The sequence below is a fragment of the Lynx rufus genome, unplaced genomic scaffold (assembly GCF_022079265.1).
Source record: "Lynx rufus isolate CCGP_SWC_20201006 ecotype Redwood Valley unplaced genomic scaffold, mLynRuf1.p SCAF_18, whole genome shotgun sequence".
Taxonomy (NCBI): domain Eukaryota; kingdom Metazoa; phylum Chordata; class Mammalia; order Carnivora; family Felidae; genus Lynx; species Lynx rufus.
In genome coordinates, this window is record NW_025814832.1 from 28733213 (window position 1) to 28756971 (window position 23759).

General features: G+C 50.4%; 1 protein-coding gene across 1 annotated transcript in view; it reads left to right on the plus strand.

Annotated features, from left to right (window-relative positions):
- Nucleotides 1-450: 450 nt before the first annotated feature.
- The window catches only part of UBE2O (ubiquitin conjugating enzyme E2 O), a 57198-nt gene continuing 33889 nt past the window's right edge, over nucleotides 451-23759 (plus strand). The window contains exon 1 of the mRNA XM_047081330.1: nucleotides 451-888. Within this exon, the coding sequence (XP_046937286.1) occupies nucleotides 466-888 (423 nt within the window). The 5' untranslated portion in view covers nucleotides 451-465. The remainder of the gene's footprint in view (nucleotides 889-23759) is intronic.

Genomic DNA, 23759 nt, shown 5'->3' on the forward strand with positions numbered 1-23759 from the left:
AGCTCTTTCCCACCCCTCCCAGAGCGTAGGACTAGGGCTGGGGACGCCAAGGAGGCTCCTCAAATGTTGTTGACAGTCTCGGGACCATCCTCTCCGCCCCACCTCGGCCACTCCCCTTTTCCTCGTTGACCACTCCACTTCCTCCTCCGGGGTCCCCACCCAGTCCCGCTCCCATTACTTTCCCCCCTCTGGCCCCGCCCCTCCCTCCGGGAAATCCACCCCCTCCCCCCGCCCCGGGCAGCATCTCCAGCGTCCCCTAGCGACGAGGCAGGAGCTCCTAGCAACCGCATCTCGATTCCCAGACGACGGCGGCACGTAGGGCCACGTCAGCGCGCCGTGGCCCCGCCCCCGCGCCGGCTGGCCCCGCCTCCCCGTGCCGCGTTCGCCGCCGCCGCCGCCGCCGCTGCCGCCGCCGCCGCCGCCGCCGCCGCCGCCGCCGCCGCCCGAGACTCGCGCAGAGCAGTTATGGCGGATCCCGCAGCGCCCGCGCCCGCAGCTCCGGCTCCCGCCCAGGCCCCGGCCGCGGCCCCGGACGCGGCGCCGACCCCGGACGCGGCCCCCGCCCCGGCCCCGGCGCCGGCGCCCGCCCCGGACTCGGCCTCAGGGCCGTCCTCGGACTCCGGCCCCGAAGCCGGCTCGCAGCGGCTGCTCTTCTCTCACGACCTGGTGTCGGGCCGTTACCGAGGCTCGGTGCACTTCGGGCTGGTGCGCCTCATCCACGGAGAGGACTCGGACTCGGAGGGCGAGGAGGAGGGCCGCGGGAGCTCGGGCTGCTCCGAGGCGGGGGGCGCGGGCCACGAGGAGGGCCGGGCCAGCCCGCTGCGCCGCGGCTACGTGCGCGTCCAGTGGTACCCGGAGGGCGTCAAGCAGCACGTGAAGGAGACCAAGGTGCGGCGGGCGGGCCGGGGGGCCGGGGTCCGGGGCCGACGCGGGGACGGGAGTTGCTGCAGGAGCCCTAGGCCGGGGAGGGGAGGCGCGCGAGGCGCTGGCCGGCGTGGTGCAACCGCAGTGGGCCGAGGTGGGAGGACAAGCCTCCGCGGAGGGGACGCTCCGGTGCAAAGTCATTGCACCAGCCCCGGGCCACCGGGCGCCGCGCTTCCCCCCCACCCCCGCCCCCCTCCGCCCGCGAAGGGGCTTCCACGCCTGGCCGTGCTGTGGTGTCGGCCTCAAGATTATGTGGACCCACTACCGTGGGGGAACTTCTCAGACTCTGAGGCACGCTCGGCATGACACCAGTGCGGCGTTTTGCTGACCCCCAAGGAGCTACATACTGCATTGTGCATCCCGAAAGGAAGGCCGTGCCGGGTCCGTGCAGGGAAGGGTTGTGGGCGGTCCAAAACAAAGGTAGAGGTGAAAATCTCGGGCGACGGATAAGCCCGAGAAGTTCCCCAAATGACAGAATGCGTTCTTATGGGTAAAGAAACCCCAACCCCTCTTTAAAAAAAAAACAAAAACAAAAACAAAAAAAACAAAAAAAGCCCAACCTTGTTGCCTCATTGTAATTGCTGCGGGGTACTTTGTGAGTAAAATCATTAACAATCAGAGCCGTGATATTAATAGTACGGGAAGGGGGGGATGTGACAGCTGCGACTGGAATTGATGACTCCCAAGTGCAGTTGGACTTCTTGAAAAAAATACTACAGAACCATGGATGGAAAAGAGCCACCCGTTCGGAAGCCCGAAGGGTTTTTCCTGACCTGAGGCTGGAGGCACACCTCAGACTCCCATACGGTATCGGGGTGAGGCTGGTGAATATTGCAGTCTTTACCAGCGAAGGGGTGTATCGTCTTAAACCCGAAACCTTGAACCCAGGTTGGCCTGGTGGCTTCCTGTGTCTTGTTTTCCTGAGTGTGAACTCCTATCGGCGGTTCCCACCCAGGCACACACCCCTGTATCTTTCACCCCTTCTTCATCTCGTCCTCTTCCTCCCCCGCCAGAAAACATTTCTAAGCAGGAATCAGGCCTGTGCTGTTGACAGGTGTGATTTCAAGGGAGGGCGCTTGAGAAGTTCATCTGGGTTTCTCACACGCTGGGAGACAAAGGCCACCCTACCAAGGGGGTCTGTGATAACAGCTCTGGCCAGGGAAAAGGCCGCTCTCCCAGGAAGAGCCTGCGAACCACTTCCCCGGGGCAGAAGTGACCCTTGGTAGCAGCAGAGTCTTTCTGCTGGCCAGTGCGCATGCCTCCCCAAGACCCCCGAAGTCCGCACGCACGCGGGTCCCCTGGCTTCCCCTCAGAGAAATGCCAATCAGGCAGTGGCTGCCCCGACTGAAAGAAAATGACAAGTTCGTGTGCAAAAACAAACAAACAAACAAACACAAAAGTATGTGGGAAATACTACTTTCTATAGCGGAATGCTCGTTACCAATTCCCATCGGTGTTGTTACGTCGGAAAGACGATTTTTTTTTGGTCTTTATGCCGTGTTTCTGCATTGTCTTACTAGCACATGGTTGCTAATGTCTTTCTGCGGGTTTGTTTTTTTTTTTCCTTTAAACAAAAAATGTTTTGCCCTGACCGTCTTCTCCAGAGGTTTGTGACTTTCGGAAGGCAACTCGTTTCACCGTGTCATGGCCTCCTGCCCCGGGACTCAGGCTGCCCGGCCAAGTTCACTACCGGGAGCTGCCATGTTTATCAGTTGTCGGTTCCCGTTCATCTTGACTTTGGTGGTTAACTTTGTTTACGGTTATGTTCTGCCCGCCTCCTTCCACCATGTGTAATTATCTACAGAGTTGGGCTTAAAATACCTATTTAGGAATTAAGCAGAAAATAACTGTAAGGTAAGGCACCGGCTTGGATATATCTTGAAGGTGGCCTCTGGTGATTTGCTTTGAATTTGTTGAAGTCCATCGTAGCTCCGGTGGTGGTGTTTTCTTTGCCACCGGAGCGTCTGTGGCTTCTGAGCTTAGGGGCCTGGGAACCTTAGGAAATGGGGGCACGTAGCATCCATTTGTGGATGGCAAGACCCAGTTCTTTGAGAGTAGGTTTGTTGGGGAGGGGAGTTGTATACCCGATAAGTAGCTCTAGGGTCCCAGGAACCCTAGGCACAGATGACCCCGACTGGGGGCGGCAGGGTGGGTCCTGGGACCTTGCACTTTCGGAAGTGGTTTAGGAAGAGTTTTGTTTTTTTCTCTTCTCCTCACTTCTCCTTGGAAATCCGTAGAGGCTGTAAAGGAAAGACTCTCAGACCAAGGCTGAACATTTAGGTTCTGATGCCTACTCCATCCGATTTGGTTATGAGATCTGAGAACCCACTTACTGATAGAATAACGTGGTTGACGGTGTGGAGAAACGTATTGCTTTTTAAAGCTGCCACCTCTTGGCATCTTTTAAAATAGTACCCTTTTAATGTGGAGCGTTCAGTAGGCTGTGGAGTATTTCTGTCGTTTTCGGGTTAATTTGTTGGGCAATGAGTAAAGGGGTAATATTAGTCTCTTGATGCAAGCTTGAAAGGAACAGATTCATGACGAGACATGAAGAGGCTGGCCGACAAGTTCTGCCCCCTCCTGGCCCCTTCAGTGAAAATTATCAACAGAAATCAAATAAGTAGCTCTTCCTTGGAGACTGCAGAATTTATGGTCCAGTTCCTGAGGCTTCCAGCAGCCAACGTGGAGCTTCTTTAGGACTTAAACACGAAGTTTGTGCTCCTTTCTTCCCTCAATCTTCTGACCCCTTCAGCACGGTACTCCTTGAGACTTCCCCGTTTGGCCATGGGTCTCCTTTGTGACTGACCCCTTCCCCATCAGCGACCATCCTTGAGTAAACTTTTGGAATAAAGCCAAATGCCGGTAGTCTCTCTGCCTTCTCGCGCACTGGCTAGACCCGGCGGGTCTTTCTGGTCTCCAGCGGTTATGGTTGGACACAATGGCCCCTGTAAGGAAGAGAACAGACTGCCGTCTGTCCGTCCAAGTTTGGGGGCTTCCTGTTTAGGCTTTGGCTTTCCCATCTCTTGTGCGCTGTCCCTTGCTTTGAGTTACCACTACGTTCAGAGTCTCTCCTGGTTTGAGATTTGATGTCTCAAAATTAAGCTGTCTCTGCGATCACGCTGCTTTTCGAAGGCCGTGTGTGTGTGTGTGTGTGTGTGTGTGTGTGTAGCATCCCTCATGACACATCCCTCAGGAATTGGCTTTTCGGTTTATTTTTGGCTTCTACTCAGGCCAGCATTTCCACTGGGAAAACTGTTTAGGTGTAGCATCATGGCATGTGAAGCTGGCTTTGCTTCACTCGTCCGGGTGCTGGACCCATTAAAAGTCATTGTTCTTAGTGATGTAATAGGAAGAAGTTATGGAAGGTTAACCAAGATGCAGGACCGAGTGCATCTCGTTGCACTTGACTCAGAGGGGATCACAGCACTTGTAGACTCGCACAGCTCCCCTGTGCTTTTGTTCTTTGTCCTTTGGTTTCCCCCCTTCTGACTTCTGGGACCGAGATGGTGCCTCTGTCTGACTTGCCGCCTTGCTCAAGGGCACTTTCACCAGAAGAAGGGTGTGTGTTTGTGTCCTGTGATTGGAAGTCAAAACCCTTGGGTGCTCTTCCCAGCTGTCACCTACTCTGAATGACCTTGGCCTAGTCACTGCCTCATTTTCTCTCTGCAATAAAATACAAGATCTGTCTTCCTAGCCCCTGAAATGAGCCTGAAACAGAAGCGTAGCTGAGTTCTGTGGCCACTTGGCTGTTAGCAGACACCACCCTGATGTCCATCGGACAGAGCCAGCCACCCCTGCCCCGTCCCTTCAGGAGACCACTTCCATGCGTCACAGAGTGGCGCTACACCCAGGAGGCACCTTGGGAGGCAAAACGTGCGCCACAGGGGTTTGTTTCGGTGGTGTAGGAGTTCCTCATTGATCATGTTGTTGCTCTTGACCTGGTGGGTTATAGATTGGACTTCTTTTTAAGACTCTTCTATAGATACTCATGAACTTTATGCGCCTTTAAAGTAACACCTGCCTGAGGCGCCTGGGTGGCTCCGTGCGTTGAGCATCTGACTCTTGATTTCTGCCCGGGTCACGATCCCAGGCTCATGGGATCAAGCCCTACATCATGCTCTCTGCTGAGCGTGGAGCCTGCTTAAGATATTCTCTCTCTCTCTCTCTCTCTCTCTCTCTCTCTCTCTCTCTCTCTCTTCCCTCCCTCTCCCCCCCTCCCTCTCCCTCACCGCCCCTTCCTCTCCCACTCCTCCCCCTCTCTCCCCCCTCTCCCCTTTCCCTCCTCTGTCTCCCCCTCTCCCTCTCTCTCTCTCCATCCCTCCCTCTGTCCCTCCCTACTGTCTCCAAAATAAAGAATAAAAAAAATTAAAGTAACACCTGCCAAAAAGTCCACCAACCTCCAGGAGAGGGATGGAATGAACATATACGTGTGCATATTTTCCAGAATCTGGAGGATATCTTTTGAAATTTCCAAAAGAACGAATTACAAAGATGGTAGGTTATTGCTTTTGTATTTTAACATAATATGGATAAGCATTATGTCGTGTTACTGTGTGCCAGGCACTCTCAGTGCTTTCTGCATATCGCTCAGTGCTCCCAGCAACCCTGTGAATTAGGTCCTGCTATTATCTGCACGTTTCAGAGGAGGAAACTGAGGGGCAGAGAGGTTAAGTAACTTGTCCGATGTCACACTGCTAATAAGTGGAGGAACCTGAATACAAATTGAAGTAAATGTAGTTCTCACCTGAGAATGTTTAAGTTCAGCATTCATAGATCATTACTGCATCAAGTGCCCTGGTTAAACATGAGTCACAGACCCTGTGGTTGGTATTAATCATCCAGTCATTAAACACTTGAAAGTCTTAGTGGAGAGGAGGTAACCCCAGGTAAGGAGAGAGGGAGGAGCAGGGTGTTGGGATGGGTGGAAGGTGTACCAGTGGCCAGGGGAGAGCGAGCTCACTCCGGGGACAGGATGGGAGGAGGCGCCAGGTTGGCCCTTGTGCTGTGCTTCTGTTCTGCATTTTTCATTCCCTGGCCCCGCCGTCATTCTCAAAATCATTGTCAAAACATACATTTTATTTCTGGAGAACCTGTGAGTGCCCCTAGATGTTGAATGAAAGCAAGCTCTGTGTGATTCATTCCAGTGCTGGTTTAGTCCCCTCCGCACCTCCTGGACCAGAAGTCCGGGGAACGGGCGTTTCTGTGTTGCCTTAGAAATGGTCAGCCTTAGGAAATCCAGCTTGACCTCCTGCCCCCAAAGACCTGTCCGCCCTCTTGCTGCTGTTGTCACCCTCCCGCTGGGAATGCTGAGTCATGAGACGGGTTCAGAAGGGCTCCTTGGAGAGAGGCTGAGTTCCTTCTCCTTCAGTCGCCCTGAACCTGACTGTGCTCTCGGCCTTCTTCTTGTTTTAGGACATTAAAGGTCCTGTTGCGCCCTTCCCGTTCCCACTTCACTGTTATCCCTGCTCTTCTTTTTTTTTCTTTTCGTTTTCCTGTTCCATCAAGAGAAATCTTGCTCTCTTTTTTACTGTTTTACCCAGGGGCCTCATGGAATCCAGTGGAACCTCTGTGGGGCCAGTACTTTACAAAAGGGATGCGGTTATCGGTTATCGTGCGTAACATGAATCAGCATCACAACAGCGCTGGGCCCATGATCAGTGTCAGCTGCCCCCGGTGGTCCCCTCACAGTTGGATTTAGGGTGATGTCTTTTTAAAGAGCCATTCTGCAGTTTTAACTGGGAGGAGGACGTGATCTGTGCTCCTATTCCAATTGATGGAAGCTTTCAGAGTTTCCCTGCCCAGAGCTTAGCCTGCTTCTGGATGGGAGGGTGCTGATTCACATGGATAATCGAAAGAGGGAAACGTGCTTTTTCATTTACAAGATGCTCTCGCTTACACTTACTAGGATTTTGGTGTTTTTAACTGTAGCTCCTTCTGAGACTCCACCTGCCCGGTGGCTGGGTGCCACTGAGAAGGTGGTGCTTTCAAGGCTGTTGCGTGCCCCACACTCACGGCTCTAGTGAGCGGGGTGCACATTCCGAATTGCTTCCGTTGCTGACATTTCTGCTGGCCTCAGGGGGCTCTAGTAGGAACCACCTGACACGTGTGTGGTCACAGACAGGGAAGAGCAAAACGCTTACTGGAAATTTTTGTACTTCGGAATCAAATGGAGTCATGTTCACGGATGGCCCTCTGAAGTCTGTCTACTCCGGGGTTGTTCGCCCTCGTTTTGCTCTTAAGTTGCACTCTGAGGTTGAGCCTTCGACCCAGGGCCGACCTTGTTGAATGGATCTTTTGGTCAGTTTTGCCTGCAGATATACTGTGTTCTTCTGAAGCAAGATTGTGAAAAACAAGTTTTTGACTTAAACATTGAGGCAGATGATACACTGTTCAGAAGTATTCAGCTAGGCAGCATGTACTGGAACAAATGGCCTTTTGGGGTTAAATCTGGTTGACTGGTTGGCCGAGGGATTTGCCTATTTTGAGACTGAAACACTTAATTTTTTGTAGCTGGGTCGAAGGAATACGACACTTATCAGATCACTTTGGGTTTAAATCAATAGCATAGGGGTGCCCAGCTAGCTCATGCAACTCTTTTTTTTTTTTAATTTTTTTTATTAAAAAAAATTTTTTTAATGTTTATATTTATTTGAGAGAGAGAGACAGAGCATGTACTGGGGAGGGAGAGAGGGAAGCAGACTCCAGGCTCCTAGCTGTCAGCACGGAGCCTGACGCAGGGCTTGAACCCACGAACTGTAAGCTCATGACCTGAGCCGAAGTCGGATGCTTAACCGACTGAGAAACCCAGGCCTCCCGAGCATGCAGTCTTGATCTTGGAGCTTTAAGTTCGAGCCCCAGTTGGATGTAGCCATTAGTTAAAAAAAAAAATAAAAATAAAAATCTAAAAAAAAAAAAAAAGATCAAACTACCCTAGCTATGTCCGGTGAGGATTCTAGCTATGATAATTTAAAAATTTTTTGAATTTAAGATACTGCATATTGCTTAAAAAAAAATAGAAAGGAAAACATATTTGATTCTATCCAACAATAAAATGAAAACCCCCAGCAAGCAGGAGAGATTTTCTACAGTCTTAAAAAGAGTGTTCTGGGGTGCCTGGGTGATGACACTCAGTGGTTAAGCTGCTGACTTCGGCTCAGGTTGCATTTGGTGAGTTCAAGTCCCGCGCTGGGCCCTGGGCTGATATGACAGCTCAGAGCCCGGAGCCTGCTTCAGATTCTGTGTCCCCCTCTCTCTCTGCCCCTCCCCAGCTCGCACTGTGTCTCTGTCTCTCTCAAAAATAAACATTAAAATAAAACTAAAAAAGAACATGTTCTTCATTTACATCCTGCAAGTGAGAGCTGGTCTTTGACACTCAGCAGCTCTGATGAGGTGCTTCGTCTTGTTTTCATTTTGATCTTTTTTTTTGTGGGAGATGCTGCTGTGATGACGGTCGGTGAAGCTGTTGTGACAGGCACGTCCACGGCACTTCTTGCTAGCCCCTTAAGTGCAGGTAGGAAGGGACACACACACGCATCTGTGTCTTGTGTGGCTTCCAGGAGGATCAGGAACAGAGTCTGTGCTGAAAGCATCCCCTTATTTGTCTGCTCTGACTGTTCAATTACTTAAGGGAGTTTGAGGGCCCTGAAGGTTGATGATATCATCTTCAAGCCAAAGAAGAAAGCTGCTCTCCCTACCTCCAGTATGCTGCAAGAGGTAGCTGCCTCCATTTCCTCACGACCTCTTAGCCTTCCTCTGGCCTCTCACCACTGGATGTGAATGGCTCTTCTGAAGGTCACAAAGGACTAACGGATTCCTGGTCACTGTATTTGCTGACTTCTCCCTAGTCCTCGTCCTTTTGGTCCATCAGCCTTGTTGATTGTGGTCGGTCCTGCCCTGTTACTGGAAACTTACTTTCGTTGGGTTCCATATACCCAACCATACTGAATTTTTCCCTTTAGCCTTTGTGGTTTTTGTTTTGTTTTAAGGGTTATTTATTTATTTTGAGAAAGAGAGAGGGAGAGAGAGAAACCCAAGCAGGCTCCACACTGTCAGTGGAGCCCGACACGGGCCTCGATCTCCCGAGCTGTGAGATCATGACCTGAGCCAAGATCAAGACTTGGATGCTTAACCGACTGAGCCTCCCAGGTGCCCCTTCTCTTTAGCTTTTTCCTCTTATCTCTGTGAGACTTGTCCACATACCACGTTGTCACTCCCCTCACCACCTTCCTATCTTCGGTACTTTTGTTCACTCTTGAGGCTGCAGCTGGCTCTCGCACTCAGCTTCCACACCTGCTCCGCGGTCCCCGCCGTGGACCTGACGGCTCCCTCCTGTCATCTAGAACTTCAGACTTTGTGGGCGTAAAGTTTTATAAGTGTAGCTGCCCTTCCCACCCCCAGTTCCAACTTTTGATCATGAAAAATCTTCAAATATACAGAGAAGCCGAAAGACTAGGCCAAAGAGTATTAATTACCCATAATGATGAGTTAGCAGTTAACATTCTGTTCTCTGTGCTTTACCTGTGTATGTAAATATATGTTCTCCTGAGTCATGTGATAAGTCAGAAGCAGACGTGACGGCGGACGGCTCTGAATACTTAAGCTTGCGTCTTCTAAAATTCAGACGTTTGGGATCATTTGAAATTTACCTTCTTGGGCGCCCATTCTAATTTAAGTGTGCAGTTCAGTGGTATTAAATGCATTCGTAACGTGCAGCCACCCCCGTCATCCATCTCCAGACCTCTTTTCATTCTGTAAGACTGAAACTTGGTGCCCACTGAACAATAACCCCCTGTTTCTCCCCACGCCAGCCCCTGGCTACCATCGTTCTACTTTCTGATGTGAACTGTCACTTCGCTTAGAATAATATCCCTAAGGTTCATCCATGCTGTAGCAGACGGCAGAATTTCCTTCGTTCTAAAGGCTGAATGAGATTCCACTGTATGTATCACAGCTTTCAGCCTGGCTCTTCATCTGTCGGTGGACACTTGGGTTGCTTTCCTGCTTTAGCCGTCCCGAGTAACGCAGCTCATGAACATAGGCGTGCAGATACCTCTTCGAGATCCCACTTCCGGTTCTTTTGGCTGTATCCCCAGAGGTGGGATTGCTGGGCCATGAGGTAGTTCTATGTGTACTTTTTTGAAGAGCTGGCCTCCTGTGCTCCACAGCAGCCGCGTCATCTCATGCTCCCCCAGCCGTGCGCAAGGATCCCGGTTTCTCTGTGGCCAGTGTTTGTCATTGTGCGCGCTCTCTCCTCTCTCTCCTCTCTCTCTCTCTCTCTCTGTTTTATTTCGGCCATCGTAACGGGTGTAAGGTAGTGTCTCACTGTAGTTTTGATTTGCGTTTCCCTAAGGATGGGTGATGTTGGGCATCCTTTCACATGCTTCTCGGTCACTTAAATATCTTTGAGGAAGCATTTATTCAGGTCGTTTGCCCATTTTTGAATGGGGTTATTTGGCGGTTTTTGGCTGTTGGGTTGTAGGAGTTCTGTATATATTCTGGATATTAATCCCTTATCAGATACATGACTTGCGAATATTTTTTCCCATTCTGTGGGTTGCCTTTTTTATTCAGTTGATACTGTCTTTTAATGCGTTATAATATGTTTTTTTTAATTTTCATGAATCCAGTTTGTCTGTTCTTTCATTGCCCGTGCCTCTGGTGTCAGCCTCCCATTCTAATTTGTCATCAAATCTTTGTTCGAAATGCCTCTTGCCTCCTCTGCATTTCCTTTCTGCAACACGAGCTCACTCTGACCGTGTTGCGCCTGGACTGATCTCGCCTGGTCTCCCTGCCTCTAGCCCTCTGCAGCCCAGTGCGCAGTGCCACAGGCTGACCTTCTGAATGACCGTTGGATTGCGTCGGGACCCAGCCTCCTGACACGCCTTAGCTTGTCACTCAAGGCTCCTCGTCTGCGTGTTGTGCTTAATCTTCTGCCCCTTCAGTAGACTGCATCTAATCTGTTTCCCCGGTTCACTTGTGCCGTTCTCTTCCACGATGCCCCATGGCACTCAACGTGACACACTTGAGGTCTCTCTCCCTGGATTGGAAGCTTCTTGAGAGACAAAGACAGTGACTCCTGATATGCTGTGAAAGCTTCTATTTTGAATGGCTCACGTCTAGTTTCGTGGGAGGCGTTTGTTTGAGTTAATGACCAGATCCTTCCCATTCACCTACAAAGAGTATTCTTAGCCTTTTTCCAGACGCTTCATGATCTGTGCTGGAGCTATGCAGGCACCTCGCCAGCTGACACGTCCCCTTAGGGTACTAGGTAGGTTGCCCATGTAATTTATCGTCCAAGCTGGGCTCTTTTGAGAGCACTATGAATAATTGCTCCAGACTGAGACATGTGGGTATCCTAACACCAGGAAGAACAGATTAATCAAAAATACACCGTGTTGTAGTTGACTGTTTCAGCAACTTCCATCAGAAGCTCCCCAGGCAGAGCATGAGCCCAGTGGGCTAGGATAAAGCTAGCCAGAGCTGGTGTCAGCTACGGCCGAAATGCAGCTGTGTCTGGGATTAAAACCTAGCAGGAATTGAGACACTCTCCTGGCCACAGGCTCCCTAGGAGCATGGGCTGGGATGAGAACTAAGAGGCTGTGCCTCACGAAGCCAGTAGAGACTCTCCCTGGTTGGTGCCATTCTGGGTTTCCTTTAGGTCCTCGTGCAAGCTCTGAACGATCTGGAAAAAGCACCAGTTCAACATTTAGAAGCCGCCCAAGTTCTAGCGCCCACAGTAACTTCAAGACTTTGGTGGAAGCCTTCACCGTCCCTGAGCCTCAGTTTCTCAGCTTACGAAATGGGGACGATGCCCATCTCAAGGCTGTCGTGAGGGGCAGCTGTAACAACCCAGCTGAAGAAGACACTTGTGAGACCTGCGTTCACACGTGTGAGGTCATGAATGGAGAGCAGCCCAACAGCCCTCACCTTAGGAGATGGTTTTGGGTCTTTAGTGTAAGCCTGCTTTGCTGGAAACAGGACAGGGCCCCAGCGGTGCATTGCCTGGGAGCGCAGCTTGGGCTCTGTGCTCTGCCTGCCTCGGTGCTCTGGGGCGTCCTAGAGAGCGCAGCCTGGAGTTGGCGTGCCTGTGCCCGGCCTGTTACTCTGAAGGAATCAGGCACCATCTATTAACACGGCTCACCAGGGGTGCCGGGAGTATGGGGAGAGCGTGGATCCATGGAATCCAGAGCAGCACTTCTGGAAGGCTAATGTGTGTGGCCTTGCCTGGGGCTCTTGGTAATGCAGTCTTCTGAAATGGCCAGGGGTGCACCTGAGAGTGTGCACGTCTAACCTGCCCCCTGGGACGCTGATTCTGCTGGTTGGGACCGTCCTCGGAATTGAACTGACATTGTAGGTCCTTCGGAAACCCTGTCGATGTCTGTAGGTTCAGGTGTGACCCCCGTCACCCCGCCCTCAAACTGTATGCGTGTAACTGGTTTGAGGTTTTTGTCTCCCCTCTGCCTTAGTCTTCTGGTAGCAGTGGTAATGCCAGAAATTATCAAAAGGGGGGCGGCAGGAGGGAAGAGACATTAAGTACCTCTAATAACCAGGCAGTGCTTTCAGAGCCTAGTGTTCCTGTTGGAAACACCTGCTTCTCCCTCCCCCTCCCCCCATTGCCTACTGACCGGTATTAATGCACAGTTGCCGCTAAGGGTTTTGCTGGATTTCATTTCTTCTTAGGATGCACATATGATTGTTGTTACGAGAAGAATGCAACCAGTCCAAGAGGAAAATGATTGAAACTTGCTTTTTTTTAATATATATATATCCATCCAGGAGCAGTGGATTCTTGCCGTGTGCCAGGCGGCGTAACAAATGCTTTGCGCGTATCATCATCTTACTCCTTCCGTAAAGTGGCCAGTGTCCCCACGTTAGAGAGGGAGAGCCTAAAACCTAGAGAATGCCTGTAACTCGCCCAAAGCCACACAGCTAGTGAGGGGCAGAGCCTGGGTGTCTGCTGCCAGAGCACGGGCCCTTTTCGCCGGCTGGGTGCTGCGGGAGTACAGAGAACACCCCTACACAAGCCCTGCGCTCTAGATCAGGGACCAGCGTTCTTTCTGTAAAGGGCCAGATAGTAAATATTTTAGGCTTAGCGGGCTATACTGTCTCCTTCACGACTGGTCAGCTTTGCCATTGCAGCGTGAAAACGTTCAGAGACAACAAGGGAGCGAGGGGGCATGGCTGTGTTCCAGTAAAATCTTACTTCAAACAGGCAGCAGGCTGGAATTGGCCTAGAGGCCATAGTTTGCCGATCTCTGCTCTAGAAGAGACCTGACTGATGGAAATACAATGCGAGCCACGTCTGTAATTTTAAACTCGACAGGAGCCGCGTTTGAGAGAGTAAATAGAGGGGCGCCTGGGTGGCTCAGTTGGTTAAGCATCCAGCTCTTGATTTCGGCTCAGCTCTTGATCTCAGGGTTGTGAGTTTAAGCCCTACATTGGGCTCCGTGCTGGGCGTGAAGCCTACTTAAAAAAAAAGAAAAGAAAAAGTAAACAGAAACAGGTGACATTACATTTAATAAATTTTATGTGACCTGTTCTACCAAGACACCATATCGATACGCAATCAGTATAAAAATTCTTAGGAAACATTTTACATTCTTCTGTCTGTAGTGGCTCACGCGTTGGCTGGCGCTCTGGTGGGAGAGAAAACCCTCCAGTCCCTTGCTTAGCTTTGTTTTGTTCAGAGCATCTAGCATTATTTGAGATTTCATTGCCTCGTTTCTTTGTTTACTGTCTCCCCAGCCAGAAGGGCGGAGGGCAGAAGCGAACCGTTCCCTGCTCTCCGTGCCTGAACAGAGACCGGCCCAGAGCCGGTGCCCGGTGGTCCTTGTTTAATGGGTGAATGGGGTACGTGGAAGGTAGAGGCTGCTGAGTCCCGTCTGGAGGCACAGACAACATTGCGGGGCGGGGGGGGGGGAGGGGCGGGGAGGGGAAGTGGGGGAAGCGGAGACTGGTGGGAGAACTTTAGGAAAAGCTTTCATGCAGGCAGCTTTTGAGTTAGGCCTTGGAAGGTGAGAAGAATTTGGACCAACAGGGGTGGGAGGGAAGCGCATCCTGAGCGGGAAGATCAACGTGAAGAAAGACGGGCGCAGGACGAGTTCGCACGTTTGGGAGAAATCGTTCACTCAGGCCCTTGGAACTCCTTTACACTTAAAAATTATCGACGATCCCAAGGAGCTTTTATTTATATGGGTTGTATCAGTATTTACACGTGCAAAGTGAAAGCAAAACTTAAGCCCTAAGATACCCAGGCACTCGTTCTGGCCATCAGAGCAGGGACATCATTACGCCGCGTGGCCTCTGGCAAGTTCCACCGTGGACTTGGGAGAGGACGAGAGTGCCAAAGGCAGATTCCATCTTAATGGGACCACGGAAAGGTTTTGACTTGGGACCTCCCGGAGGGGGTCTCAGGACCCCCGGAGCATGCGCCCAGGACTGCTGAGCTGGCGGTGGGGTGGAAGGAGGAGGCGGGCGAGAGGGAGCACCGGTTAGCCGGGCTGGCCCCGGTCGCCGGTGGTGGTGACAGCATTTCTCATGTCCTGTTGTGCTCTCGGTGTGTTGCGATCACTTCACACGGGGGGCTCCTTAGGCCCCTCTGGGAGAACCCTGTGGCGTAGGTGTTCCTATTTTATGTGTAGCGAAGGAGAGTTTGGGTGAAGCCCAGGCAGGTGCCCCCACAGCCACAAGGTCTGCTGCCCCTCCGGGACTGCGCAGCACACGGCTTCTGTGGGGTAAGGGTCTTTGGATGGCAGCCTCTGGAGTTTGGCTTTGTGTTGTGGCTGTTTTTCCACGTGATGAAGAGCCACTTCAAAGTTTGCGGTGAATTGTGTGGCAGCATTTCCTAAGATGGAATTGGGGGAGGGGGGTGGGATCTGGGAAGCCTGGGGACCGGTTAGGAGCTTTTGCAGTGCTGGCGAGTTCTATCTTTTGTGCATTTAATTTGCGTGGCATTTCTCTCTGTCTGTCTGTCTCTCTCTCCCTCTCTCTCTCTCCCTCCCTCCCTCCCTCTCTCTCTCTCTCTCTCTCTCTCTCACACTCTCTCACACACACACACACACACACACACACGCACACACACACGGCAGAGTTTTGAAAGTGCCGGTTTTCATACAAAATGGCCCCTGTGTGTGAACCAATAACTTCCTCCAGTATTCAGTGAACAAAGCAGCAACCTATTCCAGTGCCAGAGGGAAAGTTGGTGTGTTGGAGGACTTACTGATAGCTTTAAGGAGCTTTTTAAGGATAATTTTGACGATGCTCAGTTTGACCTTGGGACCTGACTCCCAAGCACAATGAGGACTATTGAATCGGAGAGCAGCCAGGGCACTTTGAGTTAGAGCAGTAGGGATAGAGAGGTAGAGGGAGGTTGGGGAAGGTTGCTCTTTTTCTTTCTTCCTTCCTTTCTTTCTTTCTTCCTTTCCTTCTTTCTTTCTTTAAAGTTTGTTTATTTTGAGAGAGAGTGCGAGCACGAGTGAGCAGGGGGGTGCTGAGAGAGAGAGAGAGAGAGAGAGAGAGAGAGAGAGGATCCCAAGCAGGATCTGTGGAGCCTAACTCAGGGCTTGAACCTATGAACCATGAGATTGTGACCTGAGCTGAAATCAAGAGTCGGATGCTTATCTGACTGAGCCACCCAGGCGCCCCAGGGACGGATTTCTCAGATGGTGGCAGGCAAGAGCCATTAAGGGCATTTAGGAGTGGCAAGGAAAGCAGGTGTAACACAACTGGGCTGGAGCAGTGGCTGTCCACGTGCCCAGGGTCTCAGATGATCAGAAGAGGGTTGGGGAGCCATTATGTACGTCTTTCTTTCTTTCTTTCTTTCTTTCTTTCTTTCTTTCTTTCTTTCTTTCTTTTTCTTTCTTTTCTTTTCTTTTCTTTTCTTTTCTTTTCTTTAAGGGCTATCCTCTTTTTTTTTTTTTTATAAGTTTATTCATTTATTTTGAGAGAGACCAAGACAGTGGGGGATGGGCAGAGAGGGAGAGAGAGAGAATCCTGAGCAGGCTCCACGGTGCCAGCACAGAGCCCATCATGGGGCTTGAACCCATGAAGGTGCAAGATCATGACCTGAGCTGAAACCAAGAGTCTGACACTCAACCATCTGAGCCAGCCAGGCGCCCCTGTTTGCTTTTTGCTGTGGTAGAATATACATAATAAAATGTACCATTTTCTTAAAGTTTTTTTTTCATGTTTATTTTTGAGAGAGAAGAGAGTGAGAGAGAGAGAGCACACACCAGTGGGGGGGACAGAGAGAGAGACGTAGAACCTGAAGCAAGCTCCAGGCTCATCAGCACAGAGTCCAACGCGGGGCTCAAACTCACAAGCTGGGAGATCATGACCTGAGCCAAAGTCGGACGCTTAACCCACTGAGCCATCCAGGCGCCCCTCGAATGTACCATTTTTAAGTGTGCAGTTCGGTGTCATGAAGTACATTGCTGTTGTGCACCCATCACTGCCACCCGTCTCCAGGACTGTTTCCTCTTCCCAGACTGAGACTCTGCCCCCATTAAACAGTGACCCGTTCACTGTAGACATGTGGTCTCCTGACATACAAGGAGCGAGGCGGGGGAAGAAGCGTGGCAGAGACTCGGGCCTCCGGAGTGCGCGCCCACGTGATAGTCCCGCCAGTAACAGCGTGGACACAGAAGCGCGAGGGAGGTTGAGTGTCGGAAGCTGAGTGTCGTAGATGCTTGGAATCATCTTGGAATCATCCGTGCGAAGAGACCCCTACCTTGGAAATGCGTATTGAGTCCCGTCTTGCTTTGATTCTTATCGTTGTCCTCTTCCACGCCCTCATAATTGCATTTTTTTAAATGTTTGTTTATTTTGAGAGAGCAGGCACGTGAGCGGGGGAGGGGCAGAGAGTGGGAGAGAATGAATCCCGAACAGGCTCTGCGCCGTCCGACTCAGGGCTCGGTCCCACCAACCTTGAGGTCATGCGTGACCTGAACCGAAATCGAGAGTCAGACGCTCAACCGGCCGCCCAGGCGCCTCCATAATTGCATTTTTTAAATAAACGCTTTTTAGATTTATAGACAATTTATAAGGATCCTAGTATATCCTGCAGCAGCTCCCTCTAATGTTGACGTCCTATGTAACACGGTATATTTGTCAAAAGTAAGAAATTAACATTGGTTTTACATTATAAACTAGACTGTACACTTTTATTTGGATTAGTTTTCCACCACAGTCCTTTTTCTGTTTCAGGATCCAGTTCACAATACTACGTTGCATTTTGCATAATTGCTTCTTTTTTTTGAGAGAGAGCATGAATGAGCATGAGTGGGGGAGGGGACAGAGTGGGGGCGGGGGGGGGGCGGGGAAGAGAGGGAATCTCAAGAAGCAAGCTCCATGTTCACGGAGCCCAACTCAGGGCTCTATCCCCCAACCCTGAGATCATGACCTGAGCCAAAACCAAGAGTCAGATGCTCAACTGACTGAGCCACCCAGGCGCCCCTGCGTAATTGCCTTCTGAATGTTGGAAAAAAAACCTAATTGATCTTTCTCTTGATCTAATCTTCAGTTCATCCTCTGCCTTAAGAGTTATTTTTCTGAAGAATTTTGTTAACAGCTTTTGACGCCAGGGAAGAGGGGTCAAGCAAGATGCCCTTGAAAATGAGGCAGTCTGGAGGTGACCCGTAACTATGGGCAGTACCCAGAGAGGAGGGTGGCGGCTGGACAGGTGAGTGCAGAGTGAGGAAGTCAGGGAAGTAGGGGAAGTAGGCTTAGGGGCCCTTTCAGTCTCTGATGATCCAACTCTGAAGAAAAATTGGTAGGATTATTCTCTTTGTCTGAAGTTTATAGTTGTTGGTTTTTCCTGGGGGCACGTTATCAGCTCTGTTGCTGTGCAGGTGACCCTCTCTTGACAACCTGTGCAGGTGTTCCCGGAAACTCCTCAGGAGCTACTTGACATTTTCTCTCACTTTGATGTAACACTGATTTTCATGGGCTCAAACCTAAAGAATCATTCTTGGATTTTATTTTATTTTGTTTTTTAAGTTTATCTTTATTTGAGAGAGAGAGAGAGAGAGAGAGAGAGAGAGAGCGTGCAAGCAGGGGAGGGGCAGAGAGAGAGGAAGACAGAATCCTAAGCAGGTTCCAGGCTATCAGCACAGAGCCCAACGTGGGGCTTGAACTCACAAGTGGTGAGATCGTGACCTGAGCTGAAATCAAGAGTCAGATGCTCAACTGACTGAGCCACCCAGGCACCCCTTGGATTGCATTTTTTTTCTTAATTTATTTTTTAAAAAATTACATCCAAGTTAGCATATAGCGCAGTAGTGATTTCAGGAGTAGAATCCAGTGATCCATGCCCTACATATGACACCCAGTGCTCATCCCAAGTGTCCTCCTTGATGCCCCTTGCCCATGTAGCCCATTCCCCACCCTCAACCCCTCCAGCAGCCCTCAGTTTGTTCTCTGTGTTTAAGAGTCTCTTATGTTTTGTTCCCCTAGATTGCATTTTAAGAACAGAGAACACCAGTAACAAGAACTTGTTTGCCGCTTGACCTTGCTTTGGCTTCAGGGTCTTAACTCTGAGCCTTCTGTGAACCAGCAGTAGACGTCAGGGTCAGGCAGCGCTCAGGCCTTTGTGGCCTGGCCATCTCCCTGCCCGGTGAAGACGCAGCCCTGCTGGCATCTCACAGAGACCTGCTCAGCCCTTAGGGTCATTTCCGCCGTAAATCAGCGCATTCCGGGTACTCCTGAATTGTTCATCCTGTTCTCTCCTTCATCTCTTCATCGTATTTGTCATCTGTGCCCTGGGGACCTCCGCAGCCAAACGGCTTCCCTGCACAGCACTTGCGGTGCCACTGCCTCCGCTCCCTGCAGGTGTAACGTTCGTGAAACACACATGGGCTAAGTGTGTTAGAAAGGCCAAGTACGACCGCTCTTTTTCGGGAACGTGGCTTTGGTGCTGCCTACGGTATTTAGAAGTTAGATGTTCATAGGTGGAGGTGTTTGTGTGTCATAGTGTTTTCTTCCCGTTTCAAAACAGATTTTTGGTAGCATGCTTTTTAATGACCGCCCATAATTCCATCAGGTGGACCAACCCAAGTTTCTTGAACTCATGTCCACTTTTGACCAGCTAAAACATTTCCATGTTTTCACAGTTTTCAGTAATGGAACTAATGTCTTACACTTGATACCTTTTTTTTTTTTTTTTTTTTAAACAAATCTTCTAGTTTCTCAGGATAAATTCCTGAAACAGAATTACTAGTCAAGGGATAGGAGTACACTGCTAAGACTTTGGATTCATTTTACCAAACAGTCGTCCCCCAAAGTGGTATGCCGGTATACACTTCCATCTTGCAGTGCCTGTCTCCCCAGCTGGTGGGGAGAGGTTTTGGTGACTTAGGTGGGGGTCCCCAGCTAGCTGGCAGCATCTGGGGACTAGAACTCAGGTCAGTTGACTAGGCATGTTTCTGACTGTACTCTTCTGTCACCAAGAAACAAGCCCTTCTTGTGGCCAGGGGTGTCCCCGAGCTCTGCAGGACTGGTAGGCCAGTCTGTTGTGCCTTCGGCTCAGGGCACGCGTTCCCTGAACAGAGGGCTGGACTAGGGGACGGTGAGAAAGCCAGGGGAGCTAGGGTGGCTCAGACATGGGCTGGCGTTTGCAGAGGCTGAACTCTCAGAGGGCCCTCCACGACCCAAATGCAGATCATGGTCGCATAAAGCGGGCCTTTTTCCTTTCCCCAGGGTGAGGCATTAACCCCAGTCAGCGCTCAGAATCCCCATCTCTTGCACATGGCTCCACCGAGGCACTTGTCAGATGACCCAGCTCATAGTGGGACGATGACTGTGTCCTGTACAGTGATGCCATCTCCGTCCTCTCTGTCTCTCCTGTAGACCCCTGTGCCTCAAGCTTGCCTCTCCTTTGCTGGTGACATCAGAGGACAAGGGAGTTTTCAGTTATCAGGTGCCCAGTGCCAGCGGGTCTTTCCCTGAGCCCCTGAGATGAATGACGTTGGCCGTATACTGGGTTTTAGGGTATGTCTGGGCCCACAGCAGTGGTACCGGAAGGAAGGATTTGATTTGACCCCTTTATTTCATAGTCAGGGAACTGAGGCCCCAGGAGGCTCACTGGTTCAGGTTAAGGATGACGGAAGCCACCAAAGGACAAAGACCCTGAGACTTCAGAAAAGAAAAGTTCACAGAAGGACACCCATCTAATTTCTAGGAGTAGAAGTAGAGGGTGTTAGTGCCGGTTTTAGTTTTCTGGTGATTTAGTTCTAGTTGATGGGTTCTGTGTTTGACTTAAATAAAATGTAGAATACAGAGGATTTAACTGTGACTCAGGAGGCATGTTCAAGAAACTTCCTACTCGAGATCATAGATGCAGGCAAAGTCACTACTTGCAGCTTAACCTTAGGCTTGCCTTTAAAAAAGAAAAGAAAGAAAAGGAAAACCCAGCTTTTTTGAGATATAATTTACATGCCATAAAATTCACCCTTTTAAGTTATACAATTCAAATGGCTCTCCGTATATTCAGAGCTTTGTGCACCCACCCTCACTGTATAGAAGTAGAATATTTTCATTTCCATCACCCTTGAAAGCAAGCCGTCCCACTGAACTACCCATACTTCTCAGCCCCCGGTAACCTCTTTCTTTGTTTGTCTCTTTGGGTTTTTGTCTTTATGGGATTGCCTCTTCTGGACATGTCCTATAAGAACACATACCGTGCAGCCTTTTGTGTCTGGCTTCTTTCACTGAGCGTGTTTCCAAGTTTCCTTTATGTCGTAGTACCCATCAGGACCTCGTTCCCCTTCTGTGACCAGGTCCGGTGTATGGGGATGTCACTTTTGTTTATCCGTTCATCGGTTGACGGACACTCCATCTGGGGGGCAATTTTGAACGATGCTGCCGTGAGCGTTTTCGTACACGTTTTTGTGGGGCACGTATTTTCAGTTCTCTGGGGTGTCATGCCCAGGAGTGGGTTGCTGGCTCGTGCGGTGACTCGGCGTGTGTCCTTCTGAGCAACTGTAGTATGTGAGGGTTCCAGTTGCTCCGCATCGTCAGCAGTGCTTGTTATTGGCCATCTGATTACAGCCGCCCCCGTGGGCGTGGAGTGGTTATTGCGTCACGATTGGTGCGCATCTCTAGCGACTGACGGTTTTGAGGGCGTCTTTTCACGCGCTTCGTAGCCATTTGTAACTCTTCTTTGGAGAAATGTCTCTTCCAGTGAATCGTTTGCGCGCTTTTTAAGTGGGTCATTTGTCGGCTTGCCTAGTAGACCCTGCCTTTGGGTCTTCTCTGTCCATTAGAGGCTGGCAGGGGGACCACTTCCTGCGGTAGGTGCTGTGTGTGTGTGTCACGGGGGTCTCTGCCAGGCGTCTTGCACTGCATTCGGATTTAACTTCCTTTCCTATTTAAATGTACTTTAGAGGAGTTGAGATCCTTATAAACTGAAAGGGCTCTAAATTCTAAATCTTCTTGAACTGAGTTTTAATTGTTTGACATCTGGGGCTCCATATTCCCCCGAGAATAAGAAAGGGGTTGCTAAATAGGGCTTCCTTGACATAGGGGCAAGCTTGCAGATGTTTACCAGTCGCACGAATTAGGCACGGCATGCAGTCGCAATTGAAGTTTTTCAGAGGCAGAGACGGTACCACCTCCTTCCCCCTCCGGCTCCCCTGTAGTACGGGTTATGATACGTCTTACGCAGTAGGTGATGAAGTGCTTGTTGCTAGACACGCATGTGTGTTGGTAACCGAGGCGTTTCTGTGGCCGTTTGGCAGGTTTGAGGCTTTGGCTGTGCGGAGGCGCGTGGGGGGTGCCGGGCGTGTGACAAACGGTGCCTGGTAACGGAGGCCCCGGGCTGGCCGAGTGCGTCTTGGCTCCCGCTGCTTCCCAGATCCCCCATCCTTACGCAGAGTGGCTGTCTGCTGAGGGGCACATGGGCTGCTATTTATGTTTTGTGACTTTCTCGGTGATTGTTTTTAGTTTAGCATTTAAGAATCTAATTTAACTTCGTGAGCATGTGAAGTGTCGGTTCCCCATGTCTGTCGCAAGGCACAGAGAGTGAGTCTCTTCCACCCGGAGCCCAGCTTTGTCTGGGATCAGGTCTGACTGTCGTGATTGAATCCCTGCAATCCGTAGAATTCAGAATTTCTTCAACATTTGAAAGAAAGCCACGGGCACTGGGGTGGCTCAGTTGGTTAGCATCCAACTCTTGATTTTGGCTCAGGTCATGATCTCTTTCTTGGTTCTTGGGAGATCGAGCCGCCGCATCGGGCTCTGTGCTGACAGTACGGAGCCTGCTTGGGATTCTCTCTCTTCCCCTCTCTCTGCCCCTCCCCTGCTTGTGTGCTCGCTCTCTCTTTCTCTCTCAAAATAAATAAACATTTAAAAAAACAAAAAAGCAAGCCATTTGTCCGCACAGATAGGTGCCCCCTCAGGTTACCGGGGGAGTTTCTGACACAGTTGTGCCTCCCCTCCCCTCCGCTCCCCCCCCCCCCACCATTTCGCATATTAGAACAGCAGTTCTGGGCGAGCCCCTCAATGATGAACTGGTCTCTAAATTAAGTGGGTGGATGTTGAAACTAAAGCATTCTGATTTTTGAATTTGTGATTTCTTGTTTTCACTAACTTCTTCCCCTCTCTCCATCTTCAAATCTGTCCCGTGGTTGTAGGTAAGTACTTTGCTGAATTAAGGTTAGAGATCTGTGGTTGGCATCCTTTAGGTAAACACGGTAGATTGAACTTTTATTTCCACTTCCTCCAGAAGCCCTTCTGAAATGGCAGTAAATGAATTTTTTAAGTTTATTTTTCTAAGTCATCTCTACCCCCACCATGGGACTCGAACTCATGACCCGAAATCAGGAGTCCTGTGCTCCCTGACGGAGCCCGCCGGATGCCCCAGTAAATGAAGTTTTTGAATGTGTAAACCTGCAAGAACAGAGAACAAAAGATTTTAAGTTCTGGAAGATGAGCCCAGACCGTGTGGGTGCTTATGGAGACCGAGAAGCACTGCAGAAAGTCTCAGGGATCGGACGCCCCTGATGTTGCCCAAGGCGTAGGTGAGGCTTGGGCCCAAAGCCAGAGGGATTAGATGAGAGGTTCGCCTCTCCGCCCGTGCAGACCCCGCGTGCGAGAGCAGAGGTTCGTGCTCTGGAGAAATCGAACCAGGGAGACTGTGGATTGACACAGCTCCCATGTAACGAAGGGCAGCATAACACGGAGATGAAATAGGGATTCCAGGAAGTCTGTACACCAAAAGGGGAAGTCTCCGCTGTGCTCCCTGCCTGCTCCCCGAGTGCCGAAACCAGGCATGAGGCGTGGGGTTGGAGGATTCCTCTCCGGAAAAAAAAAGAATGGCGTCAGAGACAGACCTGCAGTTTGTGGGGCTTGACAGTCCCTCAGCAGAAGCTAGATTCTACCCCAGCTAATATGATCCGTACCGGCCCAAAGCCCTGCTTGTGTTCGCAAAGCTTCCATCGTCTTTTTATCTCTCAACTTTTTTTTTTTTTTTACTTTTTATCTTGAAATAATTAGAGATTCACAGGAAGTTGCAAAATAGTACAGAGAGGTCCCCTGTACCCTTCATCCAATTTCCCCCGGAGGTTACATCTTACATGACTACAGACGGTATCAGAACCAGGAAATCAACACTGGTACACAATGTATGTGCAGTTCGGTGCCGTTTTATCAGGTGTAGTTTCATGTAGTTGTCGCAGCAATCAAGATACAGAACTGTTCCATCACCATCACGATTTCATGTTCCCGCATCTCAAATAGGAATGGACATCCAGGGGTCACTGAACATATTCAAAAAGCTTCCATCATGAACGGTAAAGCTAGAATAAGCCAAGAGATGAATCAGAAGAAACCCTAAGGGCACC